At 33.6% G+C, this 20,005-nt stretch overlaps 1 protein-coding gene across 13 annotated transcripts in view; it reads left to right on the top strand.

The window, feature by feature from the left end:
- agtpbp1 (ATP/GTP binding carboxypeptidase 1) overlaps positions 1-20,005 on the top strand; it is a 270,083-nt gene that overhangs the window by 124,420 nt on the left and 125,658 nt on the right. For all 13 annotated transcript variants that reach the window (XM_059969829.1, XM_059969822.1, XM_059969828.1 and 10 more), the window contains 2 exons: positions 13,528-13,659; positions 14,127-14,220. In XM_059969829.1, coding sequence (XP_059825812.1) covers positions 13,528-13,659; positions 14,127-14,220 — 226 coding nt within the window. The remainder of the gene's footprint in view (positions 1-13,527; positions 13,660-14,126; positions 14,221-20,005) is intronic.

Raw genomic sequence — 20,005 nt, 5'->3', positions numbered from 1 at the left:
TTTATTCAAATTGGCATAAAACTTATTCAAGGATAGATATTTTCATACTATCAGCGAATATTCAAGACAGAGTGAAAAATATGGAATATAAAGCAAGAATATTGTCAGATCATTCCCCTTTGATAATGACAATGATAATGATGGGGGGGGGGGGGTGGAGTTTCAAGATGGTGATGTAGACATCTGCCTTCGGGCGCTCTTCATTTTTTAAACTATAATCACCCTTTAATCAAATCTTTTCGTACTTAATTACATGGGTTGATACTCAGGATTTACTTCTTTTTTAAAATAATACTTGATTTAATGTTTTCAAACTTAAAATGTCTGTATCTAAGAAATCCTCTAAAGACCCTCCATCTCTTGACGCAATCTCCAGTCTTCCGGATACTAGACTGGATACTAAATTTGCAAGTCTGGAAAATAAGCTTACTGCGAAAATGTCTGAGCTTGAAGAAGTCGTTAGATCGTTTGATACCAAGCTTCAATCGCAGGCAGCAGATATTGAACAGCATGAAGAAAAGTTTGCAGCACTTGACAAGTTAATTTGTGAAAAAATACGTACTATTGAAACTTTGGAGGAGAAGTTACGGTCGACCGTTAAAATAGTGGAGCAGAGTAAGTTTAAAATCACCGATCTTGAAAACCGATCTCGCAGACAAAACTTGCGTATTATCGGATTTCCCGAAAATGTTGAGTCTGGTGACTTAACTGAATATTTCTCTAACTTATTGTGGGAAATTTTCGGTGAGGACGCTTTGCGGGTTAAACTTACTATCGATCGTGCTCACAGAGTTTCAAGATTTTCGATCTCGAGAGATAAACCACGAGCTGTGATTGTTCGCCTCCATTATCCTCGGGAGAAAGAGCTTTTAATCCGATTAGCTCGTCAGAAAGGTATGATTTCTTACAGAAACAACCACTTTCGAATTGTTGAAGATTATTCATTTGATGTGATGAAGGCGAGAATCGCTTTTAAACCAGTCATGGCAGAGATTCATTCGATTGGACTTAAACAAGCTTTAAGATACCCAGCGAATCTCAGAATTACGTTGAGTGACAACAGTCAGCGTTTCTTTAATACTCCCGAAGAAGCGAAGAAATTCGTCGAAGAATATCGGTCTTCTAGTACAAGTTGAACTATGTGTTATGTTGAAGAATTTTTGGAGAGAAGATGCTATTTTGTTTTGGGCTTTAACTTATGAAACTGCGGTATAGCTTTTTATTTTGGTCTGTAGACCTGGTCTTTTTTTATTATCATGGTTTACAGAAGCTCTTCTAATTTTACTATAATGTTTTCTTTCTTTTTTAATTCTTTCCTTCTGAACTGGATATATATGTTAATACTCTGTAATAATGATTTATTTTTTAAGATGTCGATTCTTCTTCCCATAAGACTTAGCTTTCTGTAAGCATTTAGTTGCTTGTACTTGAAAATGCGACGAATGTTTTGGACCTTTTTTTTATATATATACATTGTAGTGATTTTTGAATCCTTTTTTTTTGATCCTTTTTTGATCACCTTTTTTTAATCCTATTTTGATGACTTTTTTAATAGATTGGTGAATTTACATTTATATTTTGTAATATGGTTTTTTCAAAATGTCGTTTCTTCTTCCCATAAGTCTCTGTTTTTGAAACGTCATTTTCTTGTATCTGAATATGGAATCTTTTCTTAAAGGTATATTACACTATTTTAAACTTTAATGTTTATCCTTTTTTACTAATGTTTTTTTGCTTTGTTATATTATTTTTTTCATTTTGATTGATATATTCTTTCTTTTTACAACCCTTTATTTATATCTGGGTGTTATATAGTCTTTTTTCTTTCTTTTAATGAAGTTGCCATCTTGAAATGGGGGTAATATTAGTATTAGTTTGTGCGCCTGCCGCTTGGCTTTTTTTCGTGGGGTTGGGGGAGGGGGTAGGGATCTTTTTTCACGCTTTTGCTTTTTATTTTTTTGCTTTTAGTTTATGGGCCAACTTTAGATTATTAATATTGTTGAAGTGTCATGTTCTCCGGTTGCTCCTGAATCATTTTTCCTTCTTCCTGAATTATGGGTTATGTAATTTTTTAACCTTTTATGATATATACAATTAGTATTGGCATGATGGATAAGTCTATTAATTTTATCTCTTGGAATACCAATGGTTTAAATCACCCAATTAAACGTAAAAAAAATATTTAAAGTATTCCATAGACTAAATGCTAATATTATTTTTGTACAGGAGACCCATATTAGGAGGGAGGATAATCAACGCTTTTTTCGGTTCTGGAAGGGTCAACAATTTCACTCGAATTGTACCGCCAAAATTAGGGGTGTGTCTATTTTTATAGACCCCCTCAATTTCGTTTACGCATCATGAAATTATTTCTGATCCACAGGGCAGATTTTTGTTGATTACTGGCTCACTTTTCAATGGAAAAGTGGCTCTAGTTAATATTTATGCTCCAAACTTTGACTGCCCTGAATTTTTTAAACGGTTATTTACTTCCCTCCCTAATCTAAATGAATATATGCTGATAATGGATGGAGATTTCAAATGTTGTCTGAATCCTTCGATGGATAGATCTAAACCTATTCGAATTCTTCCGAATAGATCAGCCTTACTTATTAATTCCTTTATGGTTGATTCGGGAATTACTGAAATATGGCGGTTTTTGAACCCTAAAGATAAAGAATTTTCGTTTTTCTCACATGTTTATCACAGTTATTCTAGAATTCATTATTTCCTTATTGATCATCGTTTATTAACAGATGTTACTGTTTGTAAATATGACTCTATTGCCATTTCGGATCATGCACCTTTGAAGTTATCTATCAAGATTTCGGACTCTTTCAATAATATTAGATCTTGGAGACTTAACGCTACTTTGTTTCAAGATCCAGAATTTATCACCTTCATAAAACAACAAATTGACTTGTTTTTTTCAACGAACTATACCGAAGCGATTGACAGAGGAATACTTTGAGACTCATTTAAGGCTTTTATCCGTGGACAAATTATCTCATACTCTGTCGGTAAAAGAAAACAAAGATATTTAGATATTGCTTTATTAGTGGATAAAATTAAAGAAATTGGTAAGATTTATTCCATGACTCCTACCAAAGAACTCTATAAGAAGAGAGTTGAGCTTCAAATGGAACATAGTTTACTATTATCTTCTTCAATTGAGAATCAATTAATTAAGACTAGGGCTCAATTTTATATTCATAGTGATCGAACTGGTAAATTGTTAGCTAACCAATTAAAAGCTATTTCGACTAAGCGACAAATTATTAAAATTCGTAAACAAGACGGTAATCTGACTACTGATCATAAAGAAATAAATAATACTTTCCAAGATTTTTATAAATCTTTATATCAATCAGAATTTGATGGCGATCTATCCATGATGGATAATTTTTTTAACAATTTGAATATTCCTAAATTGACAGATGAAGATCAGAGCTTGTTCGATGCTCCTATTTCTATGGCTGAAATAGGAGAGGCTATCTCATCAATGAATTCAGGGAAAGCTCCTGGTCCTGATGGTTATATTATAGAATTCTTTAAAACTTTTTCTTCTTTGCTTTCCCCTTGGTTATGTGGAATCTTTAATGATGCATTTACTAAGAAGAGACTACCCCAGTCTTTTTATGAAGCTACTATCTCTCTAATTCTTAAAAAAGATATGGATCCTACTCTATGTGCATCTTATCACCCTGTATCGCTATTAAATGTAGACTCTATGATTCTTACAAAAATTTTAGCTATTAGATTAGAAAAGTTACTATCACAAATTATTTCAGAAGACCAAACTGGTTTTATTAGGAACCGGTATTCCTTTTTTAATGTTAGAAAATTGATTAATATAATTTACACTTCTTCACCCACAACCCCAGAATGTGTTATTTCATTAGATGCTGAAAAAGCTTTTGATAGAGTTGAATGGACATACTTATTTAATGCCTTGAGAAATTTTAATTTTAGTCCTAGTTTTATATCATGGATTAAATTAATTTATTATAAACCTGTTGCTTCTGTTCTTACAAATAATTACAGATCCCCTTTTTTTCAATTATCTCGTGGTACGAGACAAGGTTGTCCATTCAGTCCTTTATTATTTAATATTGCATTAGAACCTTTAGCCATTTGCTATTTGTGAATCCTCTAATATTTTTGGTATTACCCGTAATGAGAAGTTATACAAGTTATCACTTTATGCTGATGACTTGTTGTTATATATTTCCGATCCTGACAGGTCTATTCCCGCTATTTTATCCTTATTGACTCAATTTGGTAGTTTTTCTGGTTATAAACTAAACTTGGAAAAGAGCGAATTATTCCCTTTAAATGCGCAAACTTTATTGAATGACAGGATACCATTTAAAGTTGTTACTGATAACTTTATTTATTTAGGTATAAAAATTACCAAGAAATATAAAGATTTATTCAGATTGAATTTTTTACCTATGCTTCATCAGATTCAACAACTTACTACAAGATGGTCTCCTTTATCTTTATCATTAGTTGGCCAGATTAATGCTATTAAAATGATGATTTTACCGAAATTTTTATATTTATTTCAAGCCTTACCAATTTTTATTCCTAAATCTTTTTTTGATAACATTGATTTTAAAATTTCCTCATTTGTGTGGCAAAATAAAAACCCCAGGTTAAGTAAAAGGCAGTTACAAAAATCTAAAAAAGATGGTGGTTTAGCTTTACCTAACTTTAGATTTTACTATTGGGGGAATAATATTCGAAATTTAATATATTGGAAATTAGATTTGGATTCACCATTGTGCCCACAGTGGGTAAATTTAGAATGCAATGATGCACAATGATAGTCTCTATTCTCTGTTCTTGGTTCTTCTCTTCCTACTGATTTAGTTAAATTCAATAAACAGTTATCCAATCCTATTGTCAAGCACACATTACGAATTTGGTTTCAATTTCGTAAGTTTTTTACTCTGAAAAACTTTGTTCTAGATAGCCCTATCTTACTTAACTTCTTTTTTAAACCTTCTTTTAGCATATGGAAAAGGAAAGGTATAATATGTTTTCGAGATCTTTTTTTTGAAGGTAGTTTGATGTCTTTCGACCAACTTTCCAACAAATTTAAGTTACCTAAATCTAATTTTTTTAGATACTTACAAATCAGAAATTTTTTACATAAAGTTCTACCATCCTTCCCCAATTCAACTTTGATAGACTTTTCAGATATGATTTTTACCTTGAATCCTTGTCAGAAGGGATTAGTGGCTCTTATTTATAATATGATTATGAAAATACAACCAGAAATATCAGGTAGAATTAAACAAGAATGGGAAAAAGAACTTCAATACAATATATCAACAGAAAAAGGGGAAAAAATTTTACAAATGGTTAATTCTTCTTCTATATGTGCTAAACATGCTTTAATACAATTTAAGGTTGTACATAGAGCCCATATGTCTAAAGATAAACTTGCTCGATTCTATTCTCATATTAACCCTCAATGTGACAGATGTCATTTAGATGTGGCCTCATTGACCCACATGTTTTGGTCATGTCCCACTTTACATGACTATTGGAAGAACATATTTGCTATTATTTCCTCAATTTGGAATATCGATTTACAACCTCATTTTATTACTGCAATTTTTGGTATACCAAATGAGGATGGTAACCGGTTTTCCCCTTCAATTAGACGAATGATCGCCTTTGCAACATTAATGGCCAGAAGATCTATATTACAAAATTGGAAAGAAGTAAACCCTCCTACCACGTTTCAGTGGTTCTCTCAAACTATTTCTTGTCTGAGCTTAGAAAAAATTAGAAGTACTATTTTTGATTCATCAGTTAAATTTGAAGAAACTTGGGGACCGTTCATTCGACATTTTCATATGAACTAATTTGATCTCTTCCAGACCTTTTCTCTTTTTATTCTTGTTCTGGTATGGAGTTCCAGAGTTTTTGACACTATCATATATACATAAACTGTTATTATTGCCCATGTTAGTTTAGTTTAGGTTATTTTTTTTAATATATATTTTTTTTTCTTGCATTTTTTAATTTTTTTTATTCTTTTGATGATTATTCTTGTTTTTTTCATGTATAATTAATATAGGTTACATTGATTAATGTACTATTTTTCTTTTGCTGATATTTTAATAAGATATTGTTATTCTATTACTAATTTAATTAAGTCTAATGTACCTATAGCCTATTTAATTTCACAATATGTTTTTTTAATATATGAAATTCAATAAAAAGATTGAAAAAAGAAAGATAATGATGGATAAGGAGGAATCGATTTACAGATGGAGATTTAATTCAATATAATTAAAACGTCAAGATTTTTGTGATTTTATGAAAAAACAGATTGTTTCTTTTAGATACAAACTCACATTCAGTTGATGATAAATTTATATTATGGGAAGCGATGAAGGCATATTTGAGAGGCCAGATAATAAGTTATACTTCTAAAATTAAGAAGGAATATATGGTAGAAATAGATCAATTGGAAAAAGAGATTACAAAATTAGAAAAAGAATCTCAAAGATGTATGACAGAAGAAAAACAAAGACAACTTGTTAATAAGAAACTATAATATAATGCACTTCAGACATACTGAACAGAAAAAGCAATTATGGGAACTAAACAGAGATATTATGAACTAGGTGAAGGATCACACAAGATTCTTGCTTGGCAGTTAAAAACAGACCAGGCTTCCAAAACGATAACTGCAATTAGAACAAGTGTAAATAAAATTACTTATAAACCTTTAGAAATCAATGCAACTTTTAAAGTTTTTTATTCTGAACTGTATCAACCAGAATCACAAAATGATATTGTTGAGATAGAAAGGTTTTTATCACAAATAACTCTCCCAAAATTGAATTCAGAACAGAAAGGATTAGATGTGCCTTTTACATTAAAAGAGGTCGAAAAAGCTCTAGGATCACTTCAGAGTAATAAATCTCCAGGAGAAGATGGTTTTCTGCCTGAATTTTACAAAAAGTTTAAAGATTTATTAATTCCTCCTTTTATGGAGCTAATACACCAAGCGGAAAGAACGCATAAACTTCCAGAATCTTTTTCGATGGCAATTTTAATAGTATTGCCAAAAAAAGGTAGAGATCTTTTAAAGCCAACATCATATAGACCTATTTCTTTGTTGAACACAGACTATAAAATAACAGCAAAGATTTTATCTAATAGATTATCTAAATACTTATCAAAATTAATACACACAGAACAAACAGGATTTATTAAAAATAGACAATCGGCAGATAATTTAACTCGGTTACTTAGCATAATTCATTTGGCACAAAAGAAGGAAGAAATGAGTGTGGCAGTTGCTTTGGATGCAGAAAAAGCATTTGATAGATTGGAATGGGATTTTTTATTTAAGGTATTGGAAAAATATGGATTAGGAGTATCTTTTATAAAATGGATTAAAACCTTAAATACTAACCCGAAAGCTAAAGTGGTGACAAATGACCAAATTTCAACATCATTTCAGTTAACAAGGTCAACTAGACAAGGTTGTCCATTATCACCTGCTTTATTTGTGTTGGCGATAGAACCATTAGCTGAATTAATTAGAAATGACTCATATTATGGGTTTCAGAGTTAATCAGGAAGAATATAAGATTAACTTATTTGCTGATGATGTTCTGATTTATCTAACTAACCCATCGCATTTGTTGTGTAAATTATCTTCTAGATTGGAAAAATATGGGAAAATATCAGGGTACAAAATAAATTGGGATAAAAGTGAAATTCTAACCCTTACTAAAGGAGATTATAGTCAATGTTGATTACTAACTCAGTTTAGATGGCCAATAAATGGTATAAAGTATTTAGGTATAAGAGTTGATAATGATATAAAGAATTTATATAAACAAAATTATTTGCCATTATTGAAAAAAATTCAAGAGGATCTCGATAAATGGATGATGTTACCAATAACATTAATAGGTAGAGTCAATGCTGTAAAAATGAATATATTCCCTAGATTACAATATTTATTCCAAACACTACCAATACAATTACCGCAGAAGTTCTTTCAAGAGTTAAATAAATGTATGAGGAAATTCCTTTGGAAAGGCAAGATGTCAAGAATACCGTTGGAAAAACTGACATGGAAATTTGACCTAGGAGGGTTACAATTAACAAATTTTAAGAATTATTACAAAGCAAATCAACTTAGATTTATTGCATCTTTTTTTGATGAATATAAACCGGCATGGATTAGAATAGAATTAGATAAAATAGGAGAAAATATACCAGAAGATTTTATATATAAATGGGAATCTAAATGGATATGGGAAAAGAAAGAATCTCCTATACTAAAACATCTGATTCATTTATGGAATAAGATAAATGTTGTTGATGAGATAAAGAAATCTTTATTAGCAAAGAGACCTTTAGTTCAAAATAAACTTATCCCTTTTACAATGGATAATCAACTTTTATATAACTGGTTTCACAAAGGGATTAGATATATAGGAGACTGTTTTGAAGGAGGTATATTAATGTCATTTGACCGATTAAAGAATAAATATAAAATATCAAGTAACACTCTTTTATGTTATTTCCAATTAAGGGCTTATTTAAGAGATAAACTGGGTCAAACAATGTTATTGCCGAAACCTAATGAAATAGAAACTTTAATTCATAAAGGAAAAATTTAAAAAAATTATTTCTGGTATGTATAATTTGATTCAAAAACAGGCAATTAAACAAGGAATTCATAAGTCAAGACAAAAATGGGAAACTGATTTGAATATTAAAATTGATGAAACAATTTGGTCAAGATTATGTTTTGACAGTATGACAAATACAATAAATGTTCGACTAAGATTAGTACAATATAACTTTGTACATCAAATGCACCACAAAAAATAAATAGATTAAACTCAAATTTATTTGATCAATGTTTTCGATGTAATCAAGAAGTTGGTACTTTTTTACACTCTACTTGGTCTTGTTTTAAAATTCAACCTTTTTGGACAAATTTAAGAGTTTTACTGGAACAAATTATTGGAATACATCTTCCACATAATCCAACATTATTTTTACTAGGCGATATTGAAGGGATAAAATCGAATTCCAAATTGAATAAATATCAGAAAGAATTCATAAAAATTGCATTGGCAGTAGCCAAAAAGGCTATTGCAGTTACTTGGAAATCGGATTCATACTTAAGTATAGATTATTGCGAGAATGAAATTTTTAGCTCCATTCCACTTGAAAAAATTACTTATAATTTAAGAGATAAATATGAAATATTTCTGAAAATTTGGCACCCTTATTTACAAAAGATAGAATTAAATATATAGGTGCTCCGAAGATAAAATCGTTGGTTATCTGGGGAAAGAAAGAAATATACATATTAAAGCTATTATGAACTCCAAGGAGCACATGGGGATCTTCTGATATCCAGACATTCTTTCCTTCTTTCTTTTTTCTTCTCTTTTTTTTCTATAGGGATATGTTAGGGGGGAGGGGGGAAGGGTTGATAATTTTTTTTCCTTCTGTAGCCTATTTGAAAATTCAACTTAAAAAAAAGATTTACTCAATGACAAGATGCCAAAATTAATTTCTCTTGGTATAAAGTAATCTAAACTCATAATGTATTTGTAAAGTATTTAATTAGCATAATTTATTCTTTAGCATATGGTAAACAAAATACTGTATTTTAGTTTTAGATCAGGGCATGATTTGTATATAAATAGAGCTATATAATGAGCAAAGCTGTACTCATTTAGTCCAACTATTTAGCTGATTATTGTCATGCTGTCCCATGGGTTATTCAATCAAACATATTTTCCATGTAACTTTTTCTTTAATAAGATGCTTTATTTTCTCTTTATGTGCAATAAATGCCTTTTATACACAGGGATGTTTAAATCTAAGTTTATTGCCTTTTTTATAGAACTCGTGAAATTTTGTTTGAAGGTTTCTTTTACAATTCAAGCATGCAATGCAAAGAATTTGCGAAGGAGCGTGAATCTATAAAAAATACATTATTGAGGTCAGCACATCTTTTGTGCTGATTAATATTTTAGTGAAATACATTCGTCATACAAAATGGAACATTGATTTTGTAATTTTGGATAATGGTGATTCTGCATCAATGTACTTTTGACTTGTTTATGGTTCTTTTTTACACATGGTGTCAGTGGGACGACTTTTCTCTGAAAATCAATATCTTAAACCACAGGCATGCAAATGTCAACTCTTTCAAGATTAAGGGAAATTAGCAAATAGTTTATCATAATTAAATTATGATATTAATGGCTAGTTTAAATGCCCAATAGTTGAGGCAAATAGATAAATACTGCCCAAGGCTTGATCTAATGATTTACACTTGGCTTTAGTGTCCTTGTGTTTGCAAGGAAACATCAGTCAATATTGTAACGTATGTTCATGAACTTTAAATGTGGGCAGAGTAGACTTAGATACAATGATCTTGTACTTCATTATCATATGCTTGCAGATTGAATGCTAAATATGGAACAATCCTGCAGAAAATCAATTCTTATTGAAAAACAAATACAATGGGCAGGAAAAGCCAATATGATGTTCCATTCTTGCTACAACCTAGCTTGCTGTGTACTCTGCATAAAGTTACACATACACCTGTGATTGTCAAAAAGCATCAAACAGATTTTCCCCTGTTAAGCATTATCAAAATGTGCTGGAAGCTAAAGTCACCGTACAAGTTCAATTAGGGGTTTAAATAGGTAACTATTTCCCTATACTACTATAGTTATGTGCAAAAGCATTATGCACATATATATAGCCACAGTGCTGAAGGTATTTGCACAGTACAGTATTTGACAACATGGAGTGGAGAGCGAGTTTTTAAATCTGGTGCGAGGAAATGATGTTGGGAATGGTGAGAGTAGAGCGCCACAGGAGAGCTGTGGGGCAGGAGTGCTAGCGGTGCGGAGTGGCACAGGTGTAGAAAAATGCTGCCCTGAGACACCAAGCAAGATCACTTGATTCCAAATAATTGGTTTATAGATCATTACATTCTCTGGTGCTTCCCACACCCTCCCCTCTCCCTTCCCCTTTTCCCAACCATGAATCCCCTCTATCTCCTCCCTTCCCACACTCAGTCCACAATAAAGACCCACATCAGAATCAGGTTTATCATCACTCACATATGTCATGAGATTTGTTTTTGTTTTTACAGCAGCAGTACAGTACAATATGTGAAGTTACTATGGTAGTGTGCAAATGACTTCGGCACTGTAGCTATTTATATGTACCTAAGACTTTTGCACAGTACTGTATATGCCCTGTAAAGTGATTATTATATGTTAAAATGCAGTTTGCTTTCATCAAATATTGTCCAAAATGAAACTTTTTATTGCTGCTAACAATTTGCTTTTGAAACATGCAGAAACAAAAGTGCTGGGAGAAGGAGTAGGCCTTGATCCTCCCACCATTCATTAGGATCAGTTATGTTGGTGGCAGTTCTTCAGGATTGTCAACTTCGATAATAACAGAAGATCTGACAAAAGTCTTGGACCCGAACCATTAACAGTGTTCCTCTTTCTGCAGATGCTGTCTAACCTGATTGTTTCCAATTTATTCTTGTTAAATTTCCAGCACCTGTTGTTTTTTCCAAACATGTTTATCTAACTAAGACTGGAATATATTAAATGGTGAAATCTCACAATTTAAAATTCCAAAAATTCACAACCCTAAGAGAAATTTTTTCCTCATGTCAGCCCTTAATGTGTGATCCTTCAGTAAGAAAGTATGCAAGCAGTTTTTCGATCACTCATGAAACAGACATGGTCCTTTCCTATTTACCAAGTTCCCTCACAGCTTTCTGTACATTCACCACTCAATTCAAGTGCTGAGCCAGCTTGTTCAACCTATCATTATTGGAGGGATCAACCTGATAACTCTCTCTAGCTGTACACATTATACAAGGAACAGTCTCTCCAGCATCAGATAAAGAATTCTGTAATTTTGTATTCAAATCCCTTTGTAAACAAGGTCAATATCTTTATTCCATTTGCCTTCTTCATTGTTAACTCTCTGTGTAGCAGAATTCTTTAGTGTGTTCCCAATTAAACAATATTCTGCTTTCTTCCAAGGTCAATAATTTCACATTTTCCGAAATTATATTCCAATTACTATTCTTATCCCCCATTCACTTAACGTAGCTAAATTTTCTGTATCCTCTTCAAGTCTCTTTGGATTGTTCTCTCAACTTGCTTTTCCACTTTCCTTTTTATCATGTAAATGATATTGCACTTTTCAGTACCCTTGTCTCCCTCCTTTCTTAAATAGACAATTAGATTTTCTGTTTCTCAATCTGTATAACCATCATAGAGAAAGAGAGAGAGAAAATGGCCTAATTTTAATACCCCATCTAAATAACAGCACTTCTGACAGTTCAGCTCTCTCAAACTCTGCACTGGAGTTGAACTGCAGTATTTTTGTGCTAAAATCTCTTATCATAAGCCAAAGTTGCATTATTCCAGACTAGATAAGGATGGTAGACTTCCTTCTAAAGATATTGCTCAGCCATTTTGAATTTTATTATTCTGCAATTTCATGCACACACTTTATTGACATCAGTGTTACAGTATTTTTATATGTAGCACTTTTAAATATAAATAAATTTATAATTTTTGTGGCATTTGGCTGAGAGCAGAATAAGTCAATCTCTTTGAAGTATGACTGAAGAGAAAAAGGATTATTTGCACTACAAAAACATGAAAAGAAACATAATATTAGGAAGAAAAACATTGAGAGGTACCTGATTTTTTTTTCCCATTAACTTCCTTCCCTACCAATGTATTGTGGTACTGGAAAGAATGTATGTTTTGTGCGTACAATAAAAGCAACTTGGAGGTGGTCATAGAAAATGAAGTACAACCCTGAGATTCATAGTCTTGTGACCATACTCTATAAAATAATTAATCATAACAAGCCACACCAACTTGGATACTCAACCAGTGTGCAAAGGACAACGAACTGTGCAACGACAAAAAGAAATAAATAATAATAATAAATAAATAACCAATAAATGTTGAGAACATGAGATGAAGAGACCTTGAAAGTGAATCAATGGGTTGTGGGAACTTTTCAGTGATGGGGCAAATGAAGTTATTACCTTTTGTTCAAGAGCCAGCTGACTTAGGGGCAATAACTGTTCCTGAACCTGATGGTGTGAGTCCTGAGGCTCCTACACCTTTTTCCTGATAACAACAACACAAAGAGAGCCTGTCCTGGGTTGTGGGGATCCATGATTCCAGATGCTGCTTTCCTGCAACAGCATTTCATGTAGATGTCGCAATGGTGGGGAGGGAATTGCCTGCATACATGAGAAGTGAAGTGAACAACATCATACTTTGAATGTTAATTTGAAATTATTCTTAAATATTATATTTTAATACATTTGAATGATAAGTGCATTAGAAAGTAGTGAAAAGTCAGTCAGAAATCTGTTGAAAAGAACTGGGAGAATCTCAGCTGAATGCGCGAAAGTTCACATTACATCATTCTTTTTATTTTCTTTACTAGACAAAAAGTTTGGAGTCAAAGCCAGGATTAATGGAGCCTTGGGCATTACCTTGAATTTAGTGAAACAAAATTTGCAGAATTTCAAGCTAATTTTACCTTGTTTGCATCTGTTGCGAGTGTATTCTAACAATGGTAAGTACTGAGTAGGGCACTTGTCAAATTCATTTCACTGAAGGGTTCTTGGGCTGACTTTGGTAACATTCATGTTTGCAAGTTCTCATTCAGATATTAACTAGGTTTTAACTATTAAAAATGATCGATAAATACACATTAAGTAAAATAATAATATTAAGGCAATTACATTAATAACTCTTAATTTTGAAAACAGCTGCATTTTTTGGAGGGAGAGGGCTATAAAATATTTTTTCTTTTGATTTATGGTTGGAATTGGCTCAGGTAGAAATATTAATGTAAGCTCACCTACCTTCAATGTAAACTATTTGAAGTAGATTAAAGAAAATCTAAGTTGTTCCAAAATCATCTTTCAAAATATACTGTATGCCTTGTTATGCTTGCTTTTGAAACATTTCTGGAATTTGCTTAAATCTTGTAACCAATGTATGATTTTGTATTCTTCATTTTGCCACTTGTGTTTTTAGCTGTCAATGCTGTTTCCTTGGGCAAAAATGGTGTTGTGGAACTTATGTTCAAGATTATTGGTCCTTTCAGTAAGAAGAACACAAGCCTTGTAAAGTAGGTACTTATAATTAATGTATAGTTTAGGCATAAATACATTGAAAATATAAGTAAGGTTTATGCATAAATGCACTGAAAGTAGAAGTAACTTTTGAAGTGCTGCACTGTTTTGCAGCATTTATATTCCTTGTGGTAGGTTTTGAAAGTCATTTCAAACTTCCATGTAGATCACCTGAAACATATTGTATGTGTACCGATTTTTTGATTTCAGGACTTAAGATGAATCATAGTATTTTCAAAAGTTCATGGAGATATGTACTGTGTATTAGCAGGAGAGTTTGGAGTTCACATTAGAGATGATTAAATGTTGGTGTGCATATGCGTAAAGCAATATTAAAGGTTAATTGGATGTTAGCCTAGTCCCTAGGGCTGGAGAACCAAGGATGGAAATTGTGCTGCAGCATACAGAAATACTTTGTGACAATATCTAAGTTCTGAATTTACTTATGAGCATTGTACCTCAGCAAACAATTATAGAACAACTTCAAAAGAATATGTTACATGGGTTAAATTTGTCTTTGCTTAAATGTAAGTTGGGTGATTTAATTAGGATGATTGAATGAGTTAATAATGCAGATTATTGCAAAAGTCTAAGGCATTCTGAACTTCAATGTAAGTTTTGTTTTAAGTGTTTATTTTTGTCTTCTGCATCCGTGTATCAATGAAAATGAGCAAATTCTAGATTTTCAAACATTCATTTTCCAAAATATTAAATGTTACAGAAATATTTTTGAATTTTGTTAAAGAAGCTTTGTAAGTATATAGCCCGGTGCATGATTAAACAAAGGTAACAAACATGCTAATGATCAATGACATATTGAGTTGAATGAACTAAGCTGGTTAACTGAAACAGGACTAGGTGTTGAAGGAATAAAAACTGAGAGAAGGACAACCAAACTAAAAGGTGAGAGTGTGGCAGATGTGACACCTTAACCTTCAAATCATCAAATCTTACATCATGGCCGAAGTGAGCATAGCAACAAGACACAAGGTGGTCATCCTGCTTTAGCAAGGTCTCTCCCAAGCAGAAATTTTGCGGCAGGTATAGGAGTTTCAAGATGTGCTGTCCAAGCTCTTCTGAAGAACCACAAAGAAACGGACAAGGTTGAGGATGAGAAATCCAGTGGTTGGCCATGGAAATTGTGTGCAGCAAACGAAATACATCAAACTGACGTATGTCCCTTCTAAATCAGAAGAAGTACAACACTGCTTTCAGCTCTGAACTGAAACTCAAGTACACCCCTGCACAGTCTGGAGAAGTCTTGGCAGAAATGGTTTTCATGGAAGAGTTACTACCTAAAAATGTTTCTCTGAAGTGGAAATAAAGCCAACAATGTCACCTAGGCACAAAAACTCAAGGAATGGGGTACTGAACAGTGGCAGCAAGTACTTTGGACTGACGAGTCAAATTTTTAAATTTTAGGCTCAAACTGGAAGTAGTTTGTAGAAGCGCTGGAGATCACTACACGGATGAGTGCCTGTAGCCAACAGTGAAGCACAGCGGAGGTTCTCTGCAGGTTAAGGGCTGCATTTTTGTAAATGGATTTGTTAATCTGGTAACATTAATGGAATCGTGAATGTTGAGAAGTACAAGCTGATTCTCATCCTCATGCAATATCATCACGAAGGCATCTGATCAGTTCCAACTCCATTCTGCTGCAGGGCAATGACCCCAAACATACAGCCAAGGTCATAAAGAACTATCTTCAGCAACAGATGGTACAGCCGCCCTTGTACCCTGATCTCAACATCATTGAGGCTGTCTGGAATTACCTGGGAGAGAGAAGCAGGCAAGATAGCCAAAGTCTGCAGAAGAGCTGTGGTAAGTTCTCCAAGATGTTTGGAGCAGCCAGCCAGCTGATTTTCTTATAAAACTGCATGGCAGTGTACCTAAGAGAATTGATGCTGTTTTAAAGGCAAAGGATGGTCACACCAAATATTGATTTGATGTTTTTTACTATTTACTGCTCTTTATAGTAATTTTTTTGATGTTTAGAAATTTTTCATTTCATTGTTTTTGAAAGCATCTTAGCTTATACAGATTTTTTTACATGTGCCTAAGACTTTTGCACAGTACTATATTTTTAAAATTTTAGTCTTCTAAAACTGAAGCAGAGATTTATGTTCAGAATTTTGTCTGTAATTGCAGATAATCTTCTATCCAAGTAATCATCATCTCTGTAGTTGGAACTTCAAAGTACTGTTCCAGATTTCTGCATGTGATGAAAGGAAATATTAAAATATTTCAAATAAGTATGAAGAAGTGCACATTTTATGAAAGTGCCAATATTTATTTATTTTGCAAGAGCTTTTTTTTATATATATAAGAAGCAACAAGTCTACAGCAGATACTACCTCATTGGCTTTTCACACAACCCTGGAACATCTGGACAGTAAAGGTGCATATATCAGGTTGCTTTTTATCGATTACCACTCAGCATTTAACACCATCATTCTTTCAAAACCAATCAGTGAACTCCAGGACCTGGGCCTTAATAACCCCATGTGCAATTGGATCCTGGCTTTCCTCCCTTGTAGACCCCAGTCAGTCCGGATTAGCAAAAAAAATCTCCTCCACAATCTCCATCAGCTCAGGACCACCTCAAGGCTGTGTACTAGACCCTGCTCTATTCACTTCACACCCATGATTCAGTGGCTAAGTACAGCTCCAACACCGTATACAAGTTTGCTGATGACCCGACTGTTGTGGGTTGTATCAAAGGTGGTGATGAATCAACATACAGGAGGGAGATAGAAAATTTGGCTGAGTGGTGTGATAACAACTTCTCACTCAATGTCAATAAGACCAAGGAACTGATAGTAGACTTCAGGAGAGGTAAATCAGAGGTCCTTGGTCCCTGATGCTCACAGTTGGAGAGGGTCAGTACCATTAAATTTCCTGGTGTCACTATCTCAGAAGACCTGTCCTGGATCTATCATATAAATATAATTGTGAAGAAAGCACAACTGCACCTCTACTTCCTCAGGAGTCTGCGGAGACTTGGCATGTCATCAAAAACCTCGGCAAACTTCTACAGGTGTGTGGGGGAAAGTGTGTTAACTGGTTGCATTATTTGAGCAGAAAATCCTACAAAAGATAGAGGATTCAGCCCAGTAAATCACGGATAAAACCCTCCCATTGAGTATGTCTACATGATACATTGCTGTAGGAAAGCAGCATCCATTATCAAAGATCCTCACCACATGTTCTTTTCTTGCTGCTGCCCTCAGGTAGAAGGTACAAGAGCCTCAGGACTTGCACCACCAGGTTCAAGAACAGTTACTACCCCCCTAACCATCAGGCTCTTGAACAAAAGGATATAACTACACTGATTTAAGGACTCTTAACTTGTTACTTCATGCTCGTTATTTATTGCTATTTATATTTGTATTTAAACAGTTTGTTGTCCATTGACCCTGCTTACAGTTACTGTTCTATAGATTTGCCCACAGAAAAAGAATCTCAGGATTGTATGTGGTGACACGTATTCATGTACTCTGATAATAAACTTTACTCTGATTTGACTTATAAATTGGCAGGTTACATATTGGACTCTGATTTGAAACACATTGTTTCATAATATTTTTGATGAATATTCAAAATTATGTGAATTGTAACAGCTGAATATCATATGTTATTCTGCAATGGTTGCATGTGACCTCCAAATTAAAGTTGATTTGTTTTGCTAATCTGTTTAACATCAGATGTTTATTACTCATGGCCTCATTTGCTGCAGTGTTGACTAGTCACCTGCAGTATTCAGTGGGCTCTTAATTTACCTAATGTTAACACCTCCATGGTGGGGCTGCATTCTTGATGAAGTAGAAACTTGATAAACCTTTTAAGTGATAGGATCAGAGATTGATTTATTAATTTATGGAGTTGCAGAGCTGGATTTTTTTTTGCCATCTGGGCTGTATCAACTGATTATTGGCTAACAGACGTTAATCATGGCTGATCTGTCTGGAGGAGGAAGATGAGTAAGGGCAATGAAGACAAAGGAAAAAAATCATGCTGGAACCATGAGATACACAGCACAGTGGTTGCTGGAAACTAAACCAGTAGCAAATACTGGAAACACTCAGCAATTATGTGTATCTGGTGGCAAGGGAAAAGCGGATAATATTGCAGCTGGATGACCTTACCTCAGAAATGGTCAGCTCTGGCACAATGGGAATGGCTGATCATTGAATTAAGAATGAGTCTTGAGATGGAAGATGAATTGTTATTGCTTGAACTTGCACTGGGGTTGATTGAAACAGAGAAATCAAAATAGAAATGGGAAGAATAATTAAAGTGATAGATGGCTGGAAGCTTGACTAGGCAGAGCTGTTTTCACAGAACAGTCATCCATTCCGTGTTTAGTTTCCCAAATATTGAGGAGAATGCCAAATGTAAAACACGAATTTGGAAGAAATGCAAGTGTTGCACTGCTTCACATACAAGGATTTGGACTTGGATGGATAGAAATGGAAGATGAAAAAGGGCTGGTATGCACCTCTTGCAGCAGCTTGGTAAAGGACTGTGAGAAAGGCACTGATTGGTGCAGAGGGAAGAATGAATTGGAAACGTTCTCTTTGGAATGCTGAAAAAATTAGGAAAGGGGAAGATGTATCTTCTGGAATCCTATTGAAGGTGCCAGAAGTACAGAGGATGATCTGTTGAATGTGGAGACTTGTTGAATCTGTTGAATTAGAAGATGAGGATAAAAGAAAACTTATCTTTGCTCTGGCTGGGAGAAATCCAGGAATTACCATGGCCATTTTAAACTGCACTTGCTTTAACTTTCACCCGAGATTCTGACTATCGCAAAATTTCAGACTTGCTTCTACATCAACTTCCACACCTTTTGTCTCCGCATTAGTAACACGATTTAGATAGAATCTTTACCGTTTTAAAATACCTTAAAGAAGGAGATGCAAAATCGAGAGGTTTAGGCAGAACAGGCCAGTAAGGAAGTGCTCAATGCAACCAATATAAATGAGTAAAATTGTTAGTGTTAGTGACACAGTTATACTTTTAAGACAATATTGTTTCCACACTGGATTTCAGGAGGTTAAGCCCAGAGCTTTGGCCCAACAGTTTCATCTGCAAAGGTGGATTGATTTTAAGATCTGGTAAGATTAAAAAGACAGAATTGAAGATGTGCAGACTACTCAGAATATTTATGGCTGGAAGAAGTTACAAAGATTGTATTGTTTGGATGGAGAGGTATGGTGCGCAGGCTGTATTTTGAATTGAAAACAAGTATGTGAATTTTAACCATGAGTTCCCTGGCAGGGAGTTGATTGTAGATTAGTGAATACGGAGCATTTGGGTGAATGCATTTGTACTGAACGTTTGGTTATTAAGGATCTGAGTGGCCCTGTTGAACAATATTGGAATTATCAGATGGTAAGTGAATAAAGATGTCAATGGGTAGATTCGAATGAAGTATGTAGAGATTAATGTGGGTGAAACTCTGGGGCAACAAGTACTGGGTAGTTCTTTCATCAAGTTTCCCCTCCTTTGCTCTGGAGTGTCTTTGCTATATTGGCTGTATGATAGTTCAAGAAGAAATTAACAAAAGCCAACAAATGACATTTTGCTAAGACATCTATATTCTGAATAAGCATATTTTGTTTTAGGCTATTACAGCACAATAATCATCCAAGCATTAGCGTATGACAAACAATTTGTACCTGAGTGGCATGTTGAAATTTATGGGACAAACTTTGATATACATAGTTGTACAATTATCCTTAAATGTGCCAAGCATTTTTCCTGGAGTTATTTTTATTT

Source organism: Hypanus sabinus, chromosome 5 (genome assembly GCF_030144855.1).
Source record: "Hypanus sabinus isolate sHypSab1 chromosome 5, sHypSab1.hap1, whole genome shotgun sequence".
Taxonomy (NCBI): domain Eukaryota; kingdom Metazoa; phylum Chordata; class Chondrichthyes; order Myliobatiformes; family Dasyatidae; genus Hypanus; species Hypanus sabinus.
This window is presented reverse-complemented; position numbering and strand designations above follow the sequence as displayed.